This window comes from Anomaloglossus baeobatrachus, chromosome 1 (genome assembly GCF_048569485.1).
Source record: "Anomaloglossus baeobatrachus isolate aAnoBae1 chromosome 1, aAnoBae1.hap1, whole genome shotgun sequence".
Lineage (NCBI taxonomy): Eukaryota > Metazoa > Chordata > Amphibia > Anura > Aromobatidae > Anomaloglossus > Anomaloglossus baeobatrachus.
The window spans coordinates 461,786,610-461,813,127 of NC_134353.1; the positions used below are offsets into that span (position 1 = coordinate 461,786,610).

Below are 26,518 nucleotides of genomic sequence, written 5' to 3' on the forward strand. Positions count from 1 at the left end.
ATTTATTGTGATGCACTTGTAGTTATATGAAATAGCGGCTATTCCATACCTTTTCTTTTTTCGCTAGCATGCTGATTTATCCGAGCCAGAAGAAGATGGTCAAGATACTTATCTTCCTTTGGGCTAACCCTATGGAGATTGTTTTATATCAGGAGCTTTTCTAGTGTATATGCTAAACATACATCACAGATTAAACGATCCCCAGGTCAGTGTAACACTTGATTTCTATGGAGGGCTACTAGAACAGGTTTCCAATTCTCAATGAAAAAACATCCATAGGCTGCATCAGACAACTTTAGCAGCAGAGAATATCTAGCCAGATAGACATAGTAAGGCCATGCAAATTCTGCCAGTAACACAAAAAGATATCCTTGTGAATGAGCTCACAATCTGATGCTTGAAGAATAGGCTCCCGTAGACCCACCAGTGTGTTCATTCACTGTCATTGATGGATATTGACTTGATGCTGCTGGAACAAAAGCACAGCTACTTGCTGCCCACTGGAGCGTCAAGCTTTAAAGGATAGCAATAAATTTACATAAATATGTGGTGTCCCTATATAATATAATTGTCCAGGTCATGCATCTATAGAAAGGTTTGTCCAAAGAACACTGAATTATGGATGAATTAGGTTTATTGCTGCTTTATGAGACAACACTGCAGATTTAACCAGCTTTGGGACATTTCACAATATCTGCACTTGGAGACATTTACAATGGTTAGAAAACATTTTCTTACAAAATGAGAAGACACCAACATTATTTTCTCCAGTTTTATTATTAAATACAAGCTGGTCGATACTGATAAAATATACACCTAAAAACAGAACTAACCCAAAGGACAGATGATCACCCTTTGTGGGTCCGTGCAATAGAGGGGGAACCCAAGGTAAAAGAGTGAGGCCATCAGTAGATCACCTCATAGACTGTGGCTTTCTTGTCACCAGAACCTGTGACAATGAACTGGTCATCAGTGGAAACATCACAGCTCAGAACAGATGAAGACTCTTTCGACTGCAAAGAAATAGAAATTGTCAGAGAAGGTACGCAACATATCCACATAAGCAAACCTAAATGTGTTGCCTGCAGACGATAGGATTAAACTTATTCAGTGTACCCTCATAATCACAGATGGCAATAGATAATCCTCATCAAAGATGTTTTACATCTAAAAGCTCCAATAATAGAAGAAAGGGTGGAAAATGAAGCAGTCTTAAGATGAATTGGCAACCTGGGCCTGGTTTCTCTGATCTAACCTAGGATACTTTGTGTAGCCACTCACATCCTTTGCAGGAAATGTAGTATGGAACTTACAACATATATAGATGCACCAAATCCACTGTACGAGGAACTTACTCTGCAGCTTAGAGCCTGGGGGTCTCCACGTATCTTCCCCCATGGTGTTAATTATATATCCTAATGGGATGTATGGACAGAATTTGGCCAAATTGGATAACCCTTTATAAAGACAGTTTCTAGTGTACAACATAATACCACCTTACTCCATAAAATAACATGAAACCTGGGTATGCCTTTCTTTGGTGCTATTAGTAGCCTATTTGGCATTGGAAGGACAAAAGTGAAAACCAATACAAGCCCTAGTAATAGGTGAATTGGAATTTTATTCTACTTGTCTACAGAGCTGAAATAGGTCCAAAAGAATAGTTAACTTTTACAGGTCACTCACCTGGAAAATGCTGGCTCCGTACGGCGTCCGCCAGGCATTTAACAAATTGTCCTTGCCAGTACTTACAAACCATTTACCTAGAGAGACATAAGCACCAATGTTAAGCCACCTCGATGAACTACAGTGCTTGGGCTACACATTCTTATTTTTTTCTCATCGTGGATAGATCTCTTGAGTTCAGAGATGTTGACATCAAGTAAAAGCTTGGTGATCGTCCGCCTTGTGGTTCTGATTCTTTTATGAAGTACAGTACCCATTACCTTCTCAGGCATGATACGTGCAGGAACCAAGACGACGTGTCAGACGTTTTCTGCCTGGTATCAGTTTATTGTATACACGTCCATCTAGGATTTTACTACTCAAGATCATCATTTAGGCAAAAGGCTGGTGACCAACACCGCCTATTACATAGATCGACCACTCCCAGACTTTTTTGGCACCGGCTTAGCTACTGGCACAGCATAGGCATTGGACAAGTTGGCATAACCAAAACTTTCAGTACTTACCACAGGAAGCAAATTGCAGAGACAGGACGCAACTTTCATGAAGATGCAGCTGGTACTTATCAGGTTTAGAAACATGTAACACTTCAACATTACTGCTCTCCATCCCCACAGCTAACCATTCGCCTGTAGGGCAGTAACCCAAGGAAAAGATCTGTATATGAAAAATGTTTACATATATCAAAATAAAAAGTTCCCATGTGCATAAAACAAACAATCCTGCTTTACTTTAAAGGGAATCTGTCAGCAGGTTTTTGCTGTGTAAGCTGAAGCCAGCGTGCGGCAAAGGTTAACAGAGAATTCAAGGATGCCTCTCTTGTCAAGGTTTGATCTGTTGTTTATTTGCTGTTTGTTCAGCCAGCAAGACACAGCAGGACCCTTATCATTGCTGGGACTACAAAGCACAGCATGGCAGTCAGGCACTCCCCCCTCCTCTGATCCTACATTGTCAGTGAGGTGTCAATCTCAATTGAGAGCCTGGTGTGTGTGTGAGGACAGCCCTTTCAGCTCTGCTACATGGCTACACCTAAAAATTCTGATTGTGTCAGAGCTGCTGCATCCAATAATCTAAGGGATATATTGTTGGATTCAGGATCTCATATGCTTACATTATGCTGCACGAGGTAGCAAACACCTGCTGACGGATTCCCTTTAACACTGCATCCAGCTAAGGCTCCAAAGAATCTATGAACACCATCCAGTACCTGAGAGTTGAAGTCATGCTGCTGGAGCTGTCTGCCTTCTCTCAGGTCCCAACAGCGAACTGTATTGTCCAGGCCACCAGTCCATAGTTTGGTACCATCATGAGAAATATCTATACAGCTGGCACCATCAGTGTGTCCTTGAAATTGCCTTTTTAAACAAAAAAAAAAACCCACAACAAAATTTAGGGAACCAAAGACAATTCAATCAAAATGCAAGGCCAGGCTCAAGCAAACAATTTATTGACTAGTCACCGCCTTAAATTGCAGATGTAACGGTGTACAGTTTTATACTGTTCCAGATTATATGGAGGGGCTGCTGATAAGTCTTTGGCTTTGTAATTTTTTTTTTTGGTTTCTATGGTAACGAATGTTACATCATATGAAAGCCTTATGTGTCTAATACAGGTTTTCAAAATGTTGTGTTTGTTGCTTATGGTAACAGTGTTCTACCATGCGGGAAAACAAAATGGCGGAGTCTAATGTGATATTCACAGCAACTAAGAGCAGAAGAGTGATAAAATTCTTGTTTCTGCAAGATATTCATGGTGATATGTCGCAGACATTGGGGTATCAATGCCCTTCATATTCCACAGTTAAGAACTGTGTTGCCAAATTTAAAATTGGCCACTTCAGCACCAATGGTGAGGAACGTAATGGACGACCGAGAGCGGTTGTTGTGCCGGAGATCGTCGATGCTGTGCACAACCTCATACTGGAAAATCAACGAATTTCAGCTAAAGCAATAGCGGACATCACGGGGATTTCCAGTAAACATGTTTGTGCCATTATCCATGAACATTTGGACATGAGGGAGCTATCTGCAAAGTGGGTCACCCAATGTTTGACAACAGATCAGAGAAGCATGTGAGGGAAAACTTCCCAGTTGGTCAGCGTTTCTGGACTGATAAGTTCCTGGATTGACTGGTCACTATAGATGAGACCTGGATTTATGTGTATGACCCTGAAAACAAGGAGCAGTCAATAGAATGGAGGCACAGTGGTTCTCCTTGTCCAAAGAACTTCTGGTTGCAAAAATCAGCCACTATGGTGATGGCGTCTGTGTTCTGGGATAAGGAGGGTGTGCTGCTAGTGGACTACCTTTACAAGGGTTCCACCATCACTGCAAGGTATTACATTCAACTTTTGTCCCAACTGAAAGCAGCTCTAAAGGCCAAAAGGCGCGGAAAGCTGTCCAAAGGAATCTTGTTCCTGCAAGACAACGGCTCCGCTCACACTGCACAAGTGACCATGGCAAAACTGGCAGAGCTGGGCTTCCAGCTGGTTGACAACACAACTTATTCACCAGATCTAGCTCCCTCCGACTATCATCTGTTTCCAAACCTGAAGAAACACCTCAAGGGTACCAAATTTCACACCATTTCTGATGCCATGACTGCTACGGATGCTTGCTTTGAGGCACAACCGAAATCCTTCTTTTTGTTAAGCTTACAGAACTTGGAATACCGATGTAAGAAGTGTGTTGTCATCAGTGGAGAGTATGTGGAATAAATGTAACGTTCCATCATCTTATCTTGTTTCTTTCTGGGTAAAGCCAAAGACTTATCAGCAGCCCCTCATCGATGGCACCAGATCAATAGAAATCAACCATGCCTCAACCACAAAATAGACAAGAGATAATGCAGAGCTATATAGGAGCCGGCACAATAACACACTGGTTTGTGTGCAGTCTATTGTGCACAAGGATTGAAATGACATTCACTTAAAGGCCCCATTACACGCTACGATTTATCTGACGATATGTCGTCGGGGGTCACGGTTTTCGTGACGCACTTCTGTCGTCGTTCGCGACGTCATTGCGTGTGACACCTACAAGTGACTCCGAACGATCTTAAAAATAGCGAAAATCAACAGTTGACACGTCGTTCAGTTTCAAAATATTGTTCATCGTTTCAAACGCAGCAGACATATTGCTACGTTTGACAACCTGCCAACAACGAACAACATTATTCGTGCGTCAACAACAGGAAGATGAAAAATCGACCGCAAACAGCTGCTATGCCAAACAATTTCTTTTTTATTCAAGCGTTCTTTTCATCGGTGCAGATAAAAATGCGGGAGGTGACTAGGATGCGAGTCCCTCCAAAGGACGACGGCCGTTTCGTCTGTAAGCCAGACTTCTACGGGTCCACCGATGAAAAGAACGCTTGAATAAAAAAGAAATTGTTTGGCATAGCAGCTGTTTGCGGTCGATTTTTCATCTTCCTGTTGTTGGATCTCCTAGCTGCTCAATACCGACCAGCACGCTGCGCCTGCAAACCAGCGCTACATGGCAGTCATCAGCACGTGAGCCACTGAACTTGGAGGTAATCTGAGGGCAGGCGGTGCAGGACTTGTTCACTTGTTGCTACATTATTCGTGCGTCAGTCATCAGCGACGCGGGTGTGTCGTTACGAGCAATGCTCCACGCCTCCTATGCTCTGATTGGTGGTCCCAACTGCGTTTTGATTTGGCAGCCATGGTTGATAAGGTGGACACAAAGTTTCATTGACGTCCTTTGTAGTCCTGTGTGCGTTTCATTACAGAGCTCTGCTGTGACATGTGTGTTATTTAATTTTCGGCTAATATATGTTGTCCTAATTGATTGCATCTTTTGGGTAGGTTCATATTTGTTTTAAAATGAATTTTAGACCTTGTTTTTGTGCATACGTCTGGAGTTAAACACTGAGCCCTATCATGCATTGTTCACATGTTCATATACCTGTAAGCACGTGTGTGTCGGAATGCTGTGTGACTGTATAAAATAAAAAAAAAATAAAAAAAACAAACAAAAACAAAATTTAAAAAAAAAAAAAAATATGAGACAAAAGCTAAACAAAAGCATGCAGTAAACAAACTTAAAAAAACAAAACAAAACAGGAAAATGCGGTAGTATAGCATGACAGATGGTGCATATGACGGCCCTGAAATTAATAAGACTTAAAACTTACAAAAATACAATAAGATTTAAAAAAGAAAAAAAAAAACACCATAAAACAAACCCAAAAAAACCCAAAAAACATACCTTGGAGAAGACAGAAAGGCATAAAGGATGACACACACGCACACAAAACAGATCAAGAGTGTGGCACCGGTGGTTGCGTCACACGGGGCAGCCGCAAATGAGGCCTTTTATTTCACAGACAAACAATCACGTAACAGAAGACCAGAGGAGATTCTGACAGTATGGAAGTTGGGGCGTGGAGAGGGCGAGGCAATCACATGCGAGGGTGTATGCTATGGACAGTTATACGCCTGTCATTGCCGGAATCGTTGGGAGGAATGCTGTGTGACGGTGTCCACACGACCGCCTTGGTCAAACAATATATCGCTGAACGATGTAGCATCGTTTGTGAGATGGGTACGTGTGACCGCTACAAAACGACCTTTGCGCGATCTCGGCAAATTGTAGCAACGATCTGGGCGTGTCACATCGCTAACGAGATCGCTAACTATATCGTTGTGTGTAAAGTGGCCTTAAGTGTAACCCAAGGCTGCTGCGTCAAGTGTGGGAATGTGTTGAAAATTAAATCAAAAGTAGAATACTAACCATATTGTCAAGCTATTTATTTTCTAATTTTTTTTTTAATTTAAACTTTTACTCAAATGTAGCAGTTTTTAAGTTTTCAGGACCTGCTCAGATCTATGCATAAAGCAGTAATTTAACATGACTTCTGAAATAAAACCATGAAACCGGATGCAAGTGTCATACCTGACAAGTGTCTGGTTCTGTAAGTCCCATACTACAATATTGCCATCGGAGCAGCAGGAGAAACAGACTTTGGCATCTGGGCTAATGGCAAGGGCATAGCAAGCAGGGGCAGAAGAAGTGAGCTCTGCTTTTATCCTTGGAGTGGGTGATGCCAAGTCCCATATAGACAAAGTGCTGGCCTCGCCCCCAACAATAAGGCTGCGACCGTCTGGAAGGAGTTTACAGGAGCGGATATAGTTATCACGATTCTGTACAAGAGTAAAGCAAAATTCTACAAGTTAGGTAGCGAACAGTGCGTAAAAACGAATTGCAGCCCTGTTAGTGGTTACATGGGTCCATCAAATATACATTATTTATGGCAGGTTTATAAACACTTCATGCCTTTAAGATAAAAAAAATAATGTCCACCCTTGACCCGACAGAACTGTAGTGTGGACTGCAAATCTGCAGCAATTTATTATTTTATCCATGAAGATTGGATATTCAAAACCTCGTGTAAAAAAAACAAAACAAAACAAAAACACAGAAAGGAGGAGTAGATGATGGACTTGTACTGGAGAATAGGTTGAAGTCTAACAACCTGATCATTTTAGAAGTTTTCATACAATACTGCACATAAGAACCAGCATGATTCAGAGCCGTACCAAGCAGTCAAGCTGTGCCACAGGAGTCTTTGTGCCCGGTTGCCCAACATCCCACACTTTTACACAGCCTTTGCCTCCAGTGTAGACATGACGTGTGGAGTTGCTTATCGTCACAGCACAAACCACTTCTCCGTGGTTTAATGTATGCAGTTGGCGAGCGTGACGGGGGATTCCAGAGCCTATTAGAGCATCTGGAGGAAAGGGAACAGGCTGCATCTGCCCATCTGCGCTGACATGAAAGGAATAAGCTCTGTAAATAGAAACAAGCGTGAACACACAAAATTATGCAGGTTTACTAAAAATATAAAATAAAAATTAACAATTTTTACAAATCACGTCTACAGGGGACAAGGTATTAAGCAGAAAGGTTGGTAAATGTGATGGTCACAAACTCATTGAGATACAGGTTGTCCGCAAAATAAGACAAGATTTGCAAAATGTCCCTTTAAGCATGGACAGTGGAGCAAACATGAAGCCCTGTCGTCAGGAGCTAATAGGCAAATTCCTGTTATAAGTCACCTTTAAGTGTCTGTGGCTTGTGGGTCACTTAGTTCAGCATTAAAAGTAAACTGTGGTTTCTTAAAAGCATTATTGATCTTGAAGATCTGGTGCAGATAGCACACGTTTCTGTCTTCACACACCAGAACTGATAGATATGGCAGAACACAAGGTACCGCTAGAGAGAAGTGTGAATGCACTGTACAATTCAGAGGTATAGTCATCCCTCGTCTAGACCTAGTCATTAGCCTGCCCACACAGTGTAGAAATGTGTATTCAACACACTTAATCCAGAATAGCATGTAGCTAAGCTGACAGGAGTATAGCACAATGGTACAAACGCTCTCGATATAATGCCTATGCTATGTCCTCATATAATCCATACTGGAACTCTCAGAACATCAAGCTCCCAAAGTATCCAATGAACAAATTGACTAATCCTAATGATGAATTAATATACATGGCATTTTCCACTCACAATACCTAGATGCTTAACAACGGATATTGCCCAATTTTAATTTATATTAGGAACAAATAGGAAAAAAAAAAATGGAGAACATGGGGAATACATGGTGAAAACCCCCCAATAACTCACGGCTTCCCTGATGCAGCTCCTGGAATAGCAGCCCCCAAACTCCGCATGTGTGCATGAGGGTCATAACCAACCTAGACAAATAATATAGTAATCATGAGTAATATTGCACCAAGCAATTATCCAATGTTCCAAAGGGAGGTGAAAAGCCACTTCACCATGCAATTTCAAGACCAGCACAAGAACTCAAATCTAATGTACAGAAGGAAAACAATGCAGTCACTTACTAAAGAGGATCTTCCATAAGTTCCCGCAGCAGCGGCCCCATTGATCTGTGGTGACATGAGGTGAAGACTAGCATAGGCCCCGGCTCCCTCAGCATTCACAGAAGGATGAGCAATACTAAACGCAGCTGGATAGCCAGCTTGTGTTCCCAAGGGGGCCCGAAGTCCCAAGGCTGCAAAAGAATTTTAGATCAAAATTACATTGGATACAAGGCTAGATGGGAATGGCTTTGATCTCTTCAACAAAAACCTTTACTCACCTAGAGGGTCAATAGCAGGTTTACTGGAGAGAGGTCGGAACTGAGACACGCTAGCCCCACTAGGTCCAGGCGTGCTCATATCACTCTGAGAGTTCGGAGTGCTAGACTTCAGGCCTGGGGTCGCAGATTTTTCTACTTGCTATAAAAGAAATTGAATATTATCTACAGAACTGGGACTGAAATGCTAAATTACAACCATGTATGCAGAGCTTTACTACAAAAACACTCAACATGTGCTGCCCCATACAATCGAGGTCAGAATGAAGTACCGTGGGAAGATCCTTGCTCCTGGACGGGGATACACTGCTGGATGAAGTCATAGAGTTTGGACTTGCTGGAGGAGGTTCTTTTCTTTGGAGGTTGGTTTTCTCTACCCCATTTTCTCGTGAGGAGTAGGAGTGGACACTATGCGGTGAAGCAGGATCCTGGGAGGACAAATCACACTTTTTTATAGCTTCTACCATTTGCTTTCATGCTGTAGGATAGCTTAATTAAAAAAAAAAAAAAAAAAAAAAAGGGACTTACTTCATCCACCACAAGATTGTCTTCACTGCGGTCAGCATCACTACCCTACAAGAAGCACAGCAGAGATGAAAGTCTGATAGAAGACTTGAAAAGCTATGGTGTGCAGCTTTGGGAACAAGCTAGTTTGACTTCATGTCATGACTCCATCTGCTTATCAGCACCGCCATTCGGTTCCCATGTTGTTGGGATCATAGTAAACACAATCAAGTCTCAGGACTTACGTAATCCGTTCCAAAGTCTTTTTCCTCAGTTTTGCGTTTTTTGCTGCTGTTTAGGTAATCAGATAAGGTCCGCACACGCTCCCCATTTGGAAGAGTAACACAGCTCTGTTACAGAATAAATGGATTCAACATGAGTAGAAAAGACAAGAAAGCAATCATAACAAGCCTAGAATCTCCACCCAAAAAGTGGACTACTCTAAGCCTCTACTTGTGGCAATATATACATTTTCCATCATATTAGAAGATGCAAAAAAATTAGTCTGAGGCCACATTTAGACTTCATTTTTTCCACGTACAAGTTCTATTCCCATTTGTCATCCCTACCTATGTGGCTGTTCACATGTATATCTTTGTGGACCGAGTGGTCAGCACAAAATCAAGGAGATGTCAGATTTTGATCGGCATCACCAATCAAACCTGCCAAAGCAAGCCTATTGGTCTGTGAAGAAGACGAAAAAAATGCGGTCAGCACTTGGAAGTCACCAGCAGGTTGTTCACTTCTCATGAACTGTCTGAAAGCAGAAGCATGAGAAACCTTTAGGCTATGTGCGCACTTACCGGATTTTGCTGCGGATTTTCCGCGGATTTGCTGCATGTTCCGCTGCAGAAAATGTTCATAACATCTCTGCAGTGAATCACCAGCAAATCCTATGGAGAAAAAAAATCCTGTGCGCACTGGGCGGAATTTGACAGCTGCATGTTTTGCTGCGGGATTCCCGCAGCAAAAACAAGTGCATGTCACTTCTTTTCCGCACGTCGCTGCGGGATTTCACTCCATTGACTCAATGTTAATCATGAAATCCCGCAGGGAATAACGCAGGCAGCAAATTCTGTGCGGTTCACTGCGTTTTCCTGCGTTATTCCCTGCGGTATTTCGCGGTTTACCTCTGGTAATGTGCATCGCCTGTCTGCGGTTTTGCAGGGAAGTGATGTCATTACAGGAAGAGGAAGCCGTGCAGAGAGTAAACACACACAGATCACAGACATACACAGACATCACAGACACATAGAAAGAAAACGGAAATATAGAAAAAAAAGAACGTGGGCTTCGCTGTATATTTACCTTCCAGCCGAGGTAAGCACACAGCGGCGGCCCGGTATTCTCAGGCTGGGGAGGGAGAGGGGCAGGGATAATGTCCCCTGCCTCACTCCCCCTCCGGCAGCCGAGAATATCAGCCGCAGCTGCCCCGGCACTGTCGCATGCATTATGCGGCAATACCGGCGTGTCCTCGGCTCTTCTTGCCACCGTGTAGCAGTGGTGGCAAGGTAATACAAGGGTTAATGGCGGTGGGGGTCCACCGCCATTAACTCCAGGCTTGATCATGGCAGCGTCTATGTGACAGCTGACATGATCAACCCGTAAGTAAAGTGAATAAAACACAGACACCGAAAAATCCTTTATTTTAAATAAAACAAACAAGCCTCGTTCACCCTTTTATTAACCCCTCCCAAACAAAGCTCCGGCATAATCCACAGCTCCGGCGTCCTGCACTGCTGACATCCAGCCGCGACTGTCACAGACACAGGCTGAAAGCAGCAGACAGCAGAGGTAATTACCGGTCATTTCCCACGGCCGGTAATGTGAACTCACTGCCGACCGTGGGAAATGCAGCGATCTGTCCTCTATCTATCCCTCTGTCTGTCTATCTATCCCTCTATCTATCTGTCTGTCTATCTATCCCTCTATCTATTCTTCTGTCTATCTACTATCAGAATTAAATGTATTTTTTTTTTCTTCTTCAATGTGCTTTATTGCATTGAATGCAATAAAGCACATCCCAACCCGCACGCGGCAAAACCGCGGCAATACCGCGAACAATACCGCGGTAAAACCGCAGCAAACCGCATGCGGTTTTCGGATGCGGTTTCCCGTGGTTTTTTACCGCGGGTGCGGTAATCTTTGAGGACATGCGGAATTTTCTCAAGAAAATTCCATTTCCCAGTGCGCACAGAGCCTTAATGTTCCATCAGGGAAACTGATGAAACACTGATGGTAAAAATTGACCAAGCTAAGTTCCATCAGTTTATTATTATTTTTTTTTTTTTACATACAAGAAAAATCACTGATGTGTGAGCGAGCGAGTCTTTCTCTACAGGCCAAGAGGGCTGCGCACAGGGGTCACACCTCCATTCATGACATTTTTTCTACAAGGTCACAGCAGTGCAAATGAAGAGGAGAACCATAACATGGTGCAATTGCATATTTTATCATTTGTAAAGAATTTATCTGTACACAGAAAAGCAGCATTTTGGCGACAGATGCCCGTGAACGTGACCAGTAGACTGTTAGAGAGAAACTGGAGCACAATCATCAAGTACGGGCAAATAAAGGGCTGTGTATTCGGTTATTCAGAATTGCTATTGATTCCACCAAGACCCAATGTCTTACAGTTACAGCTTAATCAACCGCCCTAAATGCAGGGCCATGTTCCCAGGGTTGGAATTTAGATCTAAGGAAGACAATATTCTCCTCATCCCCTCCGTACACAAAAAGCCCACACAGTACAGCGTTATACTTACAGGCCCTGGGTCTCTGTCTGTCTCCATGGAAACGCATGAGAAGAGAAAAGGGAAAGATGTGGTTAATTTTTGTCAAGATTATTAATTTATCATCTTTCTTTCCCACTGAGAAATCTCACTGTTCCTTACAGATCTAGATCTCCCAATTTCTCCTGCTGACAACCCCCAGCCCTGCAAACTGCAGCAGTCGTCTCACAATCAAAGGGAAAAACAAAAATGTAGATTTCCCTGTGCACCTCAAGTTTCTCTTTCATTTTGTTTTCCTTGCAAACTCATTTTTGCAATGCCCATTAATATTTCACAGTCTGACTTGTAGCTCCATGACGCTCAAACCTCAGGTTATGTTCTGCGGTATATAGGCAAGTGCACTGGACATCCTAAAGGGGTTACAGTTTGTCCAGACGCAGTGCCAGTCTGCATACAACAGGATAAGGGCTCAGTCATACACTAGGAAGGACAGACAACATCAAGGCTCAATGTCAGTCTACCAGTCACGTTTAGCCAAAAACAGTCACAGCATAAGATAGAGGTTTTCCCCTGATTTTACGAAAACTTTGCCAAGATTAGAGTATACTGAAAAATAACTTACCCTTGACTCCAATCTTGTAGCGACCAGGTCACACATCATTCCCGTTAAAGATGAATCTAATCACTAACCTCAGTGATGACATTTGTATGGCACATGACTACCGAGGTCCAGGATTGGCTCCAGTCCCCAAGTTAATGATGTACGAGGGGTCATCAACTGTAGGACCACCACGGTACCAGCAGACTTCAATGTCAAGTAATGGTTATATATTGATTTTATAGTATTCCCTACTCTTAGCCAAGTTTTGTAAAATCCTGGAAAACCCATTCAAAACCAACAAGTTACTAATTTAACTGGTATTTTTAGCACAGAAATATAGAAAAAGGGTCAATTGCATACGGTAAGTTTAGTCACTACGCGTACAGAAGTATAAAACGTATTACGTGAGCAATCTAGAATTACCTCGGTGCTCGGCTTCAGTCAGTACCTCTTTTGCTGCCAGCTGAGACTGTAGGCCAAGGACACCAGAAAGGGCCAGCAGACTGGAGGCACTGGTGGCAGCAGCCAGGTTGTGAGACTGCAAACTAGACGGGTGAGGGGTTAGTGGAATAGGGGGTGCATGGTGTGAGAGGTGCTGGGCTTGTAGCTGGTGCTGTTATTCACAAATCAGTGGTTGTAAAGAGAGCGTTACATGAAAAAAATAAACAAAACAAAAAAAGACAAAATTTAGGTATGAAATTCAAAGTAAAAATTAAAATGTGAATTATATAACTTAATACAAAATTCTAAACAATCACACACACATGAAACCTACCCCAATGGCTGCGTTTAGCTCCGCCATCGTCACTTGTTTAGCTCGTTCAACTGCCTGGACAACTTGCTGTTGATGCTAAATTTTGGGGGGGGGGAATAAATAAATAAAAATCATTAGAGATGGGTGACTAGTAAAATTCAGGTTTGGATTATGCTATCAGAATACCCAGTACTATTCCACTATTCATCACGAATAACAAACCTAATGCAAGTCAGTGGGGAACCTGAGCATTTTTCCGAGAAATCTTAAAGAGAAATGCTTGGGTTCCCCACTGACTTGCATTAGATTCGTAACGAAAACTGGAATAGTACTTGGTATTCGGATAGCATAATCCAAACCCAAATATTTCACTATTTGCTCATCTCTAATAATAGGTCATATTATGGTAAACTCAAGTGTGTCACTACATTATTCTCACTGGGTTAAATCTGCAGAGGGTTACAGTACCAGGCAATGGGATGAGATTCTACTGATCACTGATCACATCCCAATGAGGCAGATATTTTCCATCTGAAAAGATGAGAATGCTCCATTTTTTCTAGTATGTTCATTCTATGGAAGATTCAGAATTTTCACAACCAATTGCACTATTTTTCAGTGCAACAAAAAAGCTATGATAGACTTCCCCTTAAGGTGGTGTCACACACAGCGACAACGACGTTGCTGCTACGTCACCATTTTCTGTGACGTTGCAGTGACGTCCCGTCGCTGTCGCTGTGTATGACATCCAGCAACGAGCTGGCCCCTGCTGTGAGGTCACCGCTCGTTGTTGAATGTCCAGCTTCATTTTTTGGTCGTCGCTCTCCCGCTGTGACGCACAGATCGCTGTGTGTGACAGCGAGAGAGCGACGAAATGAAGCGAGCAGGGAGCAGGAGCCGGCATCTGGCAGCTGCGGTAAGCTGTAACCAAGGTAAACATCGGGTAACCAAGGTGGTTACCTGATATTTACCTTCGTTACCAGCCTCCGCCGCTCTCACGCTGCCAGCGCCGGCTCCTGCTCTCTGCACATGTAGCTGCAGTACACATCGTGTAATTAACCCGATGTGTAATGTAGCTAGGAGAGCAAGGAGCCAGCGCTAAGCAGTGTGCGCGGCTCCCTGCTCTCTGCACATGTTGCAGCACAGCGACGCGTGTCGTTATGATCGCTGCTTCGGCTGCTGTGTTTTACAGCTAAGCAGCGATCATAACAGCGACTTACAAGGTCGCTGCTACGTCACAGAAAATGGTGACGTAACAGCGACGTCGTTGTTGCTGTCGTTTAGTGTGACCCCAGCTTTAGGTTCTAGGAAAAAAACCCAAACAAACAAAAAAAAAAACAACTTACCTCTTGAGACAGAAATGGCACCAACTGGGCACATATAACATTCAGACGTTTGGCAATTTCAGTCTAAAAGAAAATACAATTTGTCATAAGCTGGGTTAAAACAAATCAGGAATACTAAAAAACAAACAATAACTTCATGGTCTACCCATTTTAGAGAACCATACATCTGGTATTAACAGTTTAAATACCAGTCCTGGCTAAAGTTTTGAGACTGACAAATTTTGGGGCTTCAGTTTTTATAGTGGCAAATTGTATTAACCCTAGATTATCATGGAGTCCCAGATAAACTGCAAAGTCATTCCGTGCCATGAACAAGTATTCATACCCTGTGAACTTTTCCATGTTTGTTTCACGGTATACCCAGAAGCTTAAATTGTATTGGGATTTTATGTGATACCAACACAAACTAGCAAATATTTGTGAAGTGTAAAGGAAATGATATAATGTTTTCTAAAAATGTAAAAAAATAATATAAAAATTGTGACTTGCATTTGTATGAGAATACTTTGTAGGACCACCTCTCGCTGCAAGTCTTTTGGGATAGGTCTCTACCAGCTTTGCACTTTTAGGAAGCTGAAATGTTTGCCCATTCTTCCTTGCAAAATATCTCTAGCTCAGTGAGATTGGATGGAGAGCGGTTGTGAACAGTAATTTTCAAGTCTTGCCATAGATTCTCAATGGGACTTATGACTGTACTTTGACATTCAAACACAAGAATATGCTTTGATCTAAATCATTCCATTGTAGCTCTGGCAGCATGTTTAGGGTCATTGTCCTGCTGGAAAATGAACCCATGCTCCAGTCTCAAGTTTTTTGGAGTCTCCATGTTTTCCTCTCGGATTGCCATGTATTTAGCCATATGAATCTTCCAATCTTAACTCTGACCTGCTTGGATGCCCCTGCTAACGAAAAAGCATCCCCTCAGCACAATGCTGCCACAACGTGCGATGGTGGGGATGGCTTTTTTAGGGTGATGTGCAGTGTTCGTTTTGTGCCACAAATAGCGTTTGGCATTTAGCCAAGAGTTGTCTTTTTAGGCTCATCTGTCCACAGCACTTGCCTCTACATGCTAGCTATCTCCCCTACATGCATTTTTCCAAAACATCAAAAAGGGACTTCTTATGGCTTGCTTTATAAGAAAAAAAAGGCTTTCAGCCTAACACTCTTCCAAAGGGCCAGATTTGTGGAGTATATGACTAAGGGTACAGTTCCACTTGCGTATGACTCGTGGGAGTTTCAAATCGGTATCACCCGACACTCTTCGGACACTAGCACCTCAGCTGCATAGAAATACATGCAGCCGACCCACACCAGTGGAGAGAGTGCGGCTGTGCTGGAAAAAAACGATGCGAGACTCGCACGAGTCATACGCAAGTGGAACTGTACCCTTAGGCTATGTGCGCACGTTGCGTACAGTCACTGCAGAATTTTCTGCAGCGATCTGAAGAGCACACGTGCGCTTCAAATCGCTGCAGAAAATGTCCGTAGTGAAAAAAAAAAAAAAGCCGATTCCATGCGCTCTGCCTGCAGCTCCTGCCATAGACAGTGCAGGGGCTGCCGGCAAAGCGCACGGAAGAAGTGACATGTCCCTTCTTAGAACGCGCGCTTCTGGCAGTAGCCGAAGCGCTGCGCTCTAAAACGCCACGTACGCATGGCCCCTGCACAATCTCCATAGACTGTGCAGGGGACGCAGGACGCATGCAGTTACGCTGCGCTACAAAGCGCAGCGTAACTGCATGTATTTACGCAATGTGCGCACATAGCCTAATAGTTGTCATGTGGACAGATTCTCCCACCTGAGCTGTGGATCTCTGCAGCTCCTTCAGAGTGAGCATGGGCTTCTTGGCTGCTTCTCTAATTTGTGCTCTCCTTGCTTGGGATGCCAGTTTAGGTGGACAGTTATGTAGGTTTGCAGTTGTGCCATACAACTTCCATTTTTTGGATGATGGATTGAACAATGGTCTAGGAGATGTTCAAAGTTTGGGCTAAGTTTTTATAACCAATTCCCGCTTAACTATTTTACATAACTGTATCCTTGACCTGTCTGGTGTGTTCCTTGGTTTTCATGATTTTATTTAAATCCTAATTTTCTCAAACAAACAAACAAGGAGGCCTTCACAGAACAGCTATAGTTATACTGAGAATAGATGTAACGCAGATAAACTCCATTTACTAATTAGGTGACTTCTGGTGGCATTTTGTCACACTCAGGATCTGATTTAGGGATATCAGTGTACAGGGGGCTGACTACAAATGTACATCATAATTTTCAGATTTATGTTTGTAAAATATTCACAAAACCACATATTTTCTTTACATTTGATGAATACTTGCTACTTTGTGTTAAAGTATATAACATAAAATCCCAATAAAATACACTTACGATTGTGGGTGTAACATGAAAATGTGAAAAGTTCAGAGTATGAATATCGTTTCAAGGCACAAAATCCCAATTTCCACTGAATTTCAGCCATTGGACAAAATTATCTGTTTACATAATTTCCAGAGATCTTCTCATTAACTCAGTAGAACGTGTTAACGAGGTCAAAGTTGCTGATAGCACTTTAACATGGTGAATTAATTGTATGAGTACACTGGTTGCTGTAAAAGGGGACTGGTGCTTGGCATAATGTTCTTCTCCAGTTCACCATGGTTATCTTCAAGGCAAACACATGCAGTCAGTGCTTAGCATCAAAAGAGCTTTCCTGTCCAGGACATTGCTTTGTGTAAGATTCCCCATAAATCAACCTTTTAAAAACTGCAACAAGAAGTTAAAATTGCTATGAAGAAGGCTTAAGCGCACCCAAAGAAGTCCAGCAAATGCTTGGTTCATCATTAAAAGAGGCTTCAGCTAGGTGATAGTTTTAATTTGCTTGCTCAGGAATGGCAGAATCCAGGTCGCTGTCCATTTTATTATTATTATTTATTATTATAGTGCCATTTATTCCATGGCGCTTTACAAGTGAAAGAGGGTACACGTATAACAATCATTAACAGTGCAAAACAGACTGGTATAGGAGGAGAGAGGACCCTGCCCGCAAAGGCTCACAGTCTACAGGGAATGGGTGATAGTACAATAGGTGAGGACAGAGCTGGTTGCGCAGTGGTGTACTGGACTGAGGGCTATTGTAGGTTGTAGGCTTGTTGGAAGAGGTGGGTCTTGAGGTTCCTCTTGAAGCTTTCCACGGTAGGGGAGAGTCTGATATGCTGTCCATCTGCACAAATCGTAAGGTGAAGGCGTTTAGGGGCTGGCCTGGTGTCAGGAAGGGCAACAAAGAAGCCACCTCAAGGAAAACATCAATAACAGTATGACATTCGGCAGGGATTGGACTATGGAGGAAAGGGGTACAGTAGTTTTCTTTGATGAAGCCCCCTACAGACTATTTGGGACATCTGGAAGAATAATTGTCCAAAGAAGGAAAAAAGTGAGTGCTACTAAAAGTCCTGTATCATGCCAACAGTAAAGCAACCCGAGACCATTCATGTGCGGGGAAGTGGACTGACATGTTATATCAATCTACAAAAGCTTGGTAGCAAACCAATATGCCAATGTAAAAAAGACTTGGTATGTAAACATGAGCTGTACAATGCATCTCTAAACAATCTACAAAAAATAAAATAATAATGGCACAAAATGAGCATATACCCTATAATAAAGAAAATAGTAGTACATCTAAATAACATCAGTTACTTGTTAAAATGATTTGATCAAAAAAGCGTAAAAGCCATCCCATGGCAACAATGTGGTTGATATTCCAAAAATTCCGTCACGCTCCTTTGTCGGGCCACTGCCTTGTTTATCATTCACATGTGAATAAATTGATTTCCTGCTGATTTTTACAAAATTCATTCATACTGCAGAATTCTGTTTTGATGTTTTTTACCAAATTATAATAGGATTTCAATGGGCAGAACAGAAAAGGTTATTGGATAGAAAAAGTTACGGTCATCATGAGTTACTGCAGGTCCTTGCGCTCCCCTGTCAGCCAGAAACAATTGGTATAGCTGGATGGGGTGGGTGTGTGATTTCGACGTCTTCTGTCTTTTGGGGGTATCTGCTTTCTATAATGAAATGTCCTGCAGTATTCTTTAAATTTATTTAATTTATTTTTTTTTTAACTCCATGGACACTTCATTATTGAACCGTGACTAGGGCTTATATTTAAGCCTTACACCAAAAAGGCTGAAAATTCCTGCTACGACTTATTTTCAGGGTAGGGTTTATGTTCAGGGAAACGTGGTAATTGAACCCTGAAATTTTTTGGGGAATCATAGCTCAAAACACCTGTTGTGAATTCCATACTCTGTGCTCCTGGTTAGAGTACAGCAAGTTGTGTAAAAAGTACTGAAACATTGAACATGTGCATTCAAAAGGTTAGAGAAGGTCACATTAAGTTCACCTGAAAGTTAGGGTGCATTTAAGGATCATCCTGAAATTTCACCCCAAAGCCATATATCCCTAATGTTTTGTGAGTAGTGTATATGTTTTACGCTCTTAACCTTTTAATTGTATTCATTGAATCCTTACATACATATTTTCTAACCATGATGCATCTTTCTCGGCATATCCTCAGTCATAATCATCCACTATTTTAGAATGTTCTTATAATGCATATTCTGATTTTGTAACTAATAAATAATTTCATATTAAAGGGATCCGGTCACCAGTTTTTCGGCCTATAAGCTGCGGCCACCACCAGTGGGCTCTTATATATAGCATGTTAGAATGCTGTGTATAAGAGCCCAGGCCAATGTGTAGAATGTAAAATCACTTTATAGTAGTCACCTAAGGGGCGGTGCGGTGGATTCTAGTCAGATGGGCGTCTCCGTTGTCGGCGCCTCCTCTTTCGGCTATCTTTGTTCTCCTTCTGAAGCCTAAGTGCATGACGCGTCCTACATCATACACACTCGCCGGTCCCACACAGGCGTACTACAATACTTTGATCTGCCCTGCTCAGGGCAGATCAAAGTGCGCCTGCGCAGGACCTAAATGCCGGCGACTATGGATGACGTAGGACGCGTCATGCACTGCGGCTACAGAAGGACGACAAAGATGGCCGAAAGAGGCAGCACCGGACAACTGAGACGCCCATCTGACTAGAATCTACCACAGCGCGACCGTTAGGTGAGTATTATAAAGTGTTTATGTTTTACACAGCGGCCTGAGCTCTTATATGCAGCATGTTAAAATGCTGTATATAAGAGCCCACTGGTGGTGGCCGCCGCTTATAGGCCGAAAAACTGGTGACCGGTTCCCTTTAATGTATGCAGTTTATTTTGTTTGTTGTATATGGACTTACAATTTTGCCTAAAGGCCCCGTCACACTAAGCAACATCGCTAGCAACATCGCTGCTAACGAACAACTTTTGTGACGTAACAGCGATGTTGCTTAGTGTGACATCCAGCAACAACCTGGCCCCTGCTGTGAGGTCGTTGGTTGTTGCTGAATGTCCTGGGCCATTTTTTAGTTGTTGCTGTCCCGCTGTGAAGCGCAGATCGCTGTGTGTGACAGCAAGACAGCAACAACTAAATGTGCAGTCAGCAGGAGCCGGCTTCTGCGGACACTGGTAAACATCGGGTAACCATGACGTATCTAAAAGGGATAATTGGGTCTCCCATGTACCAAAACACCTCTTAACAACTTTTTGGGCGAATGGCCACAGCTTTTATTTAACAGTATACATGTATCAAAACTTGTGGCTCAGCATGCCACCCTCTTTAAACATAAACCGATACATGTATACCCTCCCAACTGGCAAACAACCGATAGGTCCGTCCAAGAAGCCACTAATCATCCTTATCCCCTGGCCGTAACATACCACTGGCCCAGAGGACCACCTCGGCTGTGTCCAACCAACCCAAGGTGTGGGGTACTAACGTTCCATCGTTAAAATACCCCTCCCCAGAACCTGCAGGACCTACGCCCACAAGTTCCCAATCCTGTCTGAAGCCACTACCCCTGAGTGACTTCATACTCCCCACCGACTATCGGTGCTCCCAGCCTCTAGGAACGGACCTATCCCCCCGCTGCGACAAACAAAGAAAACCACCATATAAACCTTTGCAATTTTTTTTTTTTTTTTTTTTGAATTTTTCATTTTTTTTTTTTTATATATTTTTTACATTCTTTTTTTTTTTTTTTTTTTTATTTTTATATTAAGGGCGGGTGGGCGGGCCAAACACGACTGGCACCAACGGCAAAAGAGGAGGTACTGCCCCTAACTGCCCCTTATAAACCCCCCCTTTTCTCCCCACCCCTCATGACCTCTGGCCCAATCCTCGCCGCTCACCAAACCACCAATCCCTTAATCCCTTACACAGCCCTATTCCCTCAACATTAACCCCTTCCTACCCTATACCCTCCCGATAGTCATGGGCTCATTCACCCCTATGGGGCTCATTGCCCATCTTGACGTATCTAAAAGGGATAATTGGGTCTCCCATGTACCAAAACACCTCTTAACCACTCTACTTGAAATAAAGACATAACAACTTTTTGGGCGAATGGCCACAGCTTTTATTTAACAGTATACATGTATCAAAACTTGTGGCTCAGCATGCCACCCTCTTTAAACATAAACCGATACATGTATACCCTCCCAACTGGCAAACAACCGATAGGTCCGTCCAAGAAGCCACTAATCATCCTTATCCCCTGGCCGTAACATACCACTGGCCCAGAGGACCACCTCGGCTGTGTCCAACCAACCCAAGGTGTGGGGTACTAACGTTCCATCGTTAAAATACCCCTCCCCAGAACCTGCAGGACCTACGCCCACAAGTTCCCAATCCTGTCTGAAGCCACTACCCCTGAGTGACTTCATACTCCCCACCGACTATCGGTGCTCCCAGCCTCTAGGAACGGACCTATCCCCCCGCCACAGACCGGCCGCGTGACTCCTTACGTGGCCCGGGCCCCCCACACCCCTATGGCTTGCTCCAGACCATCCCGCAAACCAAGCATCCACAAGTCCAAGCCGATATCTGTGAGATGCACCCCATCTCTCCTCAAATATTGACCTGCCGACTCCTCCAATTCCTTATGTCGCACCACCAAGCCCCCATTCCGCGCCACAAAATGGCCAATCGCCCTATTCAATTTAATTCGTGCCCTATTAATACGGTCGACCGACCTCCCAAAACGCCAATTTTCCCTAGCCACAATATCCGACCATACGATAATAATACCCGGGAACGCTCTCCACAGGTGCAAAAGATCCAGCTTAATGTCCCTTTTTTAGTTCCCTTGCTGTCCTCACCCCTAAATCATTCCCCCCCACATGCAAAATGAGAACATTAGGATCCTGGTCGATCCTACTATAGTAAGCCACCTCTGGCCGAACTCTCCCCCAGGTCATGCCCCGAATCCCGATCCATTTGACCCGTGCATCCGTCCTCGCCACTCCAAGTTGCCGACCGTCGGGACGCACATCCGCCCGCAACGCTCCCCAGTGAACAAAGGAATGCCCGAGAATCCACACCAGGCACACACCTAAAAAATATAAAACCAAGAGTAAACAGCAACTGAACGAAAACCATGCCTCACAATAAACACCTATTAACCCCTGTAATTCCAAACCAGCTGAGTCACTCCCCCTCACCCCTCAGCAGGTGAGGCCGTATGTACAAACGGAACCTGGACGACTCCCATCTCCCAATACGCCGGATACAATCATCACTCAAGCCCCACTTGGCCGCCTCTGTCGCTGCCCCAATCCGAAAGGAGTGTGACCCATAGTCACCTGGCACCTCCCCTACTCGTGCCAACACCGTTTTTAAAACCGCAATAAACTGGAATCTGGACAGCGCAGAACCCTCCATGTGTCTCAAGAAAACCCCAGGATAACCTCCCCTTATCTTCAAAAACTCCGTCACCTGCCCAACCGGGCACAATGGGTGTCCAGGTATCCCATACAAAACCACCAGGCGCCCACGCCCCACCTGGTCCGTTTTGGAAAAACGTAATCGACATTCCACTCGATCAACTCCAAGCGTTACGTCTTCCAACAACAAACCTCCTACTACCTGCTTCGCCGGACTAACCAACTCGCCAATCCGAAAGGCCCCGAAAAAGGCCAACACAAATGCCACTGCAAACAGCCTCTGCTCGTAAGGGGACACACATACTTCCCCCAAGCAGCCCACTAAACGCACCAACAATGGTAGCGATATCGGCCGCCTAGAGTCCCGCGACCGCACCCCTCTCCTAAAACCCTTCATGGCCTGCCGTACTAGAAAATCCTTCGTGGCATCCCGCACACCTTGCAACTTGAATAAAAAGGCCAAGGCTGACAAACGGTAACTCATTACCGATACGGACCGCCCCGCTGAAAAATCGCCACTAATCACCGCCAAAACCCCCACCACTCGGCCATTATAACCCGGCCCCATGAACTCCGATCCGCCTAACTCTTCCCACTCCTTCCACACTGCCTGGTATCGGCACCAAGTAGCCTCAGACACCGATCTCCTAATGCCCTCCCAAGCTACGCCAAGGCTAGATCCCACAACCATTCCGGACATAGTGCTCCATCGTCGTCTGCTCCCGGCACCAGCCTTCTGAACCTGCGAAACTGAAACCGAGACAGCGCATCAGCCACTTCATTCTGAACCCCCGGCACATGCCTCGCCACAACACAAATGTTCAGTGCCAAGCAACGGAGCACAAGATGCCTCAGATACCCCACCACCGGGGGAGATTTTGCTGACAACGAATTGATCGAATGAACCACCGCCATATTATCACAATGCATGCAAACCTTTTTTCCCGAAAATTCCGAGCCCCACAGTTCGAGCGCCACTATGATCGGGAACAATTCCAGCAAAGCCAAATTCTTCACCAGCCCTTTCTCCTTCCATGCTTGTGGCCACTGTGCCACGCACCAATGAGTCTGGAAAATCGCTCCAAAACCCGTCGCCCCTGCCGCATCCGTAAACAGCTCAATCTGACTATTGGACATTGCCTTGCTCATCCACAGTGTCCTACCATTATACTTGTCTAAAAAAGAATCCCAAACCAGCAGATCCCCTTTCATCAACCTCGTCACTCTGACAAAATGATTCGGCGCTGTCACCCCAGCAGTCGCGCTCGCCAATCTCCTATTAAATATGCGCCCCATCGGCATGATGCGACAGGCGAAATTCAATTTTCCCAAAACTGACTGCAGCTCTCTCAGCTTCACCTTTTTAGCCTGGTACAATGACCGCACTGACGCTTTTAAATCCACCAACTTCCCTTCCGGCAAGCGGCATTCCATTGCCATCGTGTCGATTTCTATGCCCAAAAAGCATAAAGCAGTCACTGGCCCTTCCGTTTTGTCTTTTGCCAAAGGAATACCCAAACTCTGCGCTATCCGCTGCAACGTAAACAACAACAATGAACAAACCGAGGACCTTGCCGGCCCAACACAAAGGAAATCGTCCAAGTAATGTATCACGGAGTGCACCCCCGCCATGTCCCGGACTACCCATTCCACAAAAGAACTAAACGCCTCGAAATAAGAACAAGAAATAGAACATCCCATGGGCAGGCATCGGTCCACATAAAACTCTCCCTCCCACATACATCCCAACAGATGCTGACTGTCCGGATGCACTGGGAGCAAGCGAAACGCTGCCTCCACATCCGCTTTTGCCATCAGGGCCCCACGCCCGGCTGCCCGCACCAAATCCAAAGCTCTGTCAAAAGACACATAACAAACCGCTGACAGCTCAGGTGATATCCCATCATTCACCGACAACCCAGCCGGGTAGGATAAATGATGTATGAGCCGAAATTTCTTCGGCTCTTTTTTGGGAACCACCCCCAATGGCGAAATCCGAAGATTGGAAATTGGTGGGTCCTGAAAGGGGCCCGCCATCCTCCCTAATTCAACCTCCTTGTCCAGCTTCTCTTTCACAACCTCCGGATGTTCCCTTGCAGACCTCAAGTTACCCGGGCGAAAAACTGGGGCCCCAGATTCAAACGGAATCCGAAAACCCTCCGTAAAACCCTTCCTCAATAACTCGGCCGCCCGTACATCCGGATACCTACTTAAATAGGGAAGCATCGCCTCTACCCTCACCGGCGTCCTCCCTTTTTCCAGCCCCTTCCCCGGGCTTACCCTTCCCTTTCTTAAAGCACCTGGACACAGGATGGGAACCTCCACATCCGGAACACTCGTGCTTGAAACGGCACGAGGCCCCAAATTTACACTGTCCCTCATTGAATTGCCAGCAAGCTCCCTTTCTCTGACCCGCCGAAGACCCGTTGCTTGTACCCGAACCCCCGGCAGCCCCACGAAAGGGCTGAGCCGGGGCTGTCATTAACCTCATCCACAAGGAGATGTCCTTGTGGTCCCATTTTAGTCCGGCCCGCAGAGCCTTGCGCTGCCGAAACTGTTCATCGTACCTCAACCAACCTAAACCGCCGTACACTCTATACGCCTCCCCAATCGAATCCATATACCCGAAAAGTGCGGAACAATGTTCCGGCTCCTTTTCCCCAATGACACTGGCTAAGATCGCAAAGGCCTGTAACCAGTTGGTAAATGTCCTGGGAATAAGCCTATACCTCCTCTTTTCCTCATCCTCCTTCTCCTTTTTTGAGTCGCTTGGCTTCACCTTATCCAAGTTAAATTTCTCAAGGGGAAGCAGGGAAAAAATTTCCACATACTCCCCTTTCCATATCTTCTCCCTCACCTCCTTTTTTAAATGCACCCCCAGCGGACTCTCGAAGCAAACGTATACCTCGCTCCGCGCCCTATCATCTAGCCGCACCACCTCATCCTCTTTCTCCTTTTCCTTCTCTTTTCCCCCGTCCTTCACCGCGTCCGACCCGGCCGCTACTCCTGCCACCTGCCCTGCTTCTGTCGCCACTGCAGCTCCCTGCGTAACAACACTCTGCGCCGCCACCCCCGGCGGCACGCCACCCGAGGGACCCACCCAAGCCCCCGCCGGAGAACCAGACCCGCTCGCACCTGCTCGCTCAGCCGACAGCCCCTGCAACACCCCCAATAACTGCCCCCAAAACTCTGCCCCCGGTAACGCCGCCGGCTCCCGAACCCCAGAGCCCTGCGCACTCGCCGACACCGAAGACACCCCCCCCACACTACCCGCAACATTAAGCATACTCGTCGTTCGCTCACCGGGCTGCCTCTGAATCGGATCCGGAACAGCCGTATCACGAGTCTCCTGACGCTCCATCCGTCTCGCTGTGTTGTCGCTTCCGTCCTCGTCACCAGAGTCCGAATCGCCGCTGAGGACCTCAGGGGGGACCAGCAAGGGGACAGCTCGCGATTGGCGGCCGTCAACCCCCACGGTCACCGCACCCTGCTCCTCCAATCGCCTCCTGCTGGACCTTTTTCGTGTCGCCCGACGCGGCGTCCTGCCGCCGTCCACCCACGATGATCCCGAGGTCGGCTGCTGCACTTCGGCTCCACTTGCCATCCCCACTGGTCTCCCTCCCTGCCGACTGCAGGAAGGCCGTCCGGCCTCCGATATCCGCTGAGTCCTCCCCCCAGCACGATCCACGCTGGGGGGGACCGTCACCACCGACAGCCTGCTGTGGCCCTGCCGGCTGCTGGACCCATCCCCCGCAGCCCTGTGTCTGGCGATCTGCAGCTCCTGTGCTGCACTATCCGCATGCCTCCCCTGCCGTCTGCAGGGAGTCCCCGACGCTACATTGGTCTGCAGGGCTCTGCCCCCGGCCGGCACATCACCGGGGGCTGCCGTTAATCTGGTCCGGGGCCTTGCCGCCCGCGGACCGGAAGTAGGCCGCAAACA

General features: G+C 45.3%; 1 protein-coding gene across 4 annotated transcripts in view; it reads right to left on the reverse strand.

Moving 5' to 3' along the window:
- Positions 1-616: 616 nt before the first annotated feature.
- The window catches only part of LOC142243015 (transducin-like enhancer protein 1), a 55,289-nt gene continuing 29,387 nt past the window's right edge, over positions 617-26,518 (reverse strand). For all 4 annotated transcript variants that reach the window (XM_075314472.1, XM_075314480.1, XM_075314488.1 and 1 more), the window contains 16 exons: positions 14,755-14,817; positions 13,430-13,504; positions 13,078-13,267; positions 12,087-12,103; positions 9,567-9,671; positions 9,346-9,390; positions 9,090-9,245; positions 8,821-8,959; positions 8,564-8,733; positions 8,340-8,410; positions 7,247-7,496; positions 6,603-6,850; positions 2,894-3,041; positions 2,193-2,343; positions 1,687-1,763; positions 617-1,013 (listed from right to left, as the gene is read on the reverse strand). In XM_075314472.1, the coding sequence (XP_075170587.1) occupies positions 906-1,013; positions 1,687-1,763; positions 2,193-2,343; positions 2,894-3,041; positions 6,603-6,850; positions 7,247-7,496; positions 8,340-8,410; positions 8,564-8,733; positions 8,821-8,959; positions 9,090-9,245; positions 9,346-9,390; positions 9,567-9,671; positions 12,087-12,103; positions 13,078-13,267; positions 13,430-13,504; positions 14,755-14,817 (2,013 nt within the window). In that variant the 3' untranslated portion in view covers positions 617-905. The remainder of the gene's footprint in view (positions 1,014-1,686; positions 1,764-2,192; positions 2,344-2,893; positions 3,042-6,602; positions 6,851-7,246; positions 7,497-8,339; positions 8,411-8,563; positions 8,734-8,820; positions 8,960-9,089; positions 9,246-9,345; positions 9,391-9,566; positions 9,672-12,086; positions 12,104-13,077; positions 13,268-13,429; positions 13,505-14,754; positions 14,818-26,518) is intronic.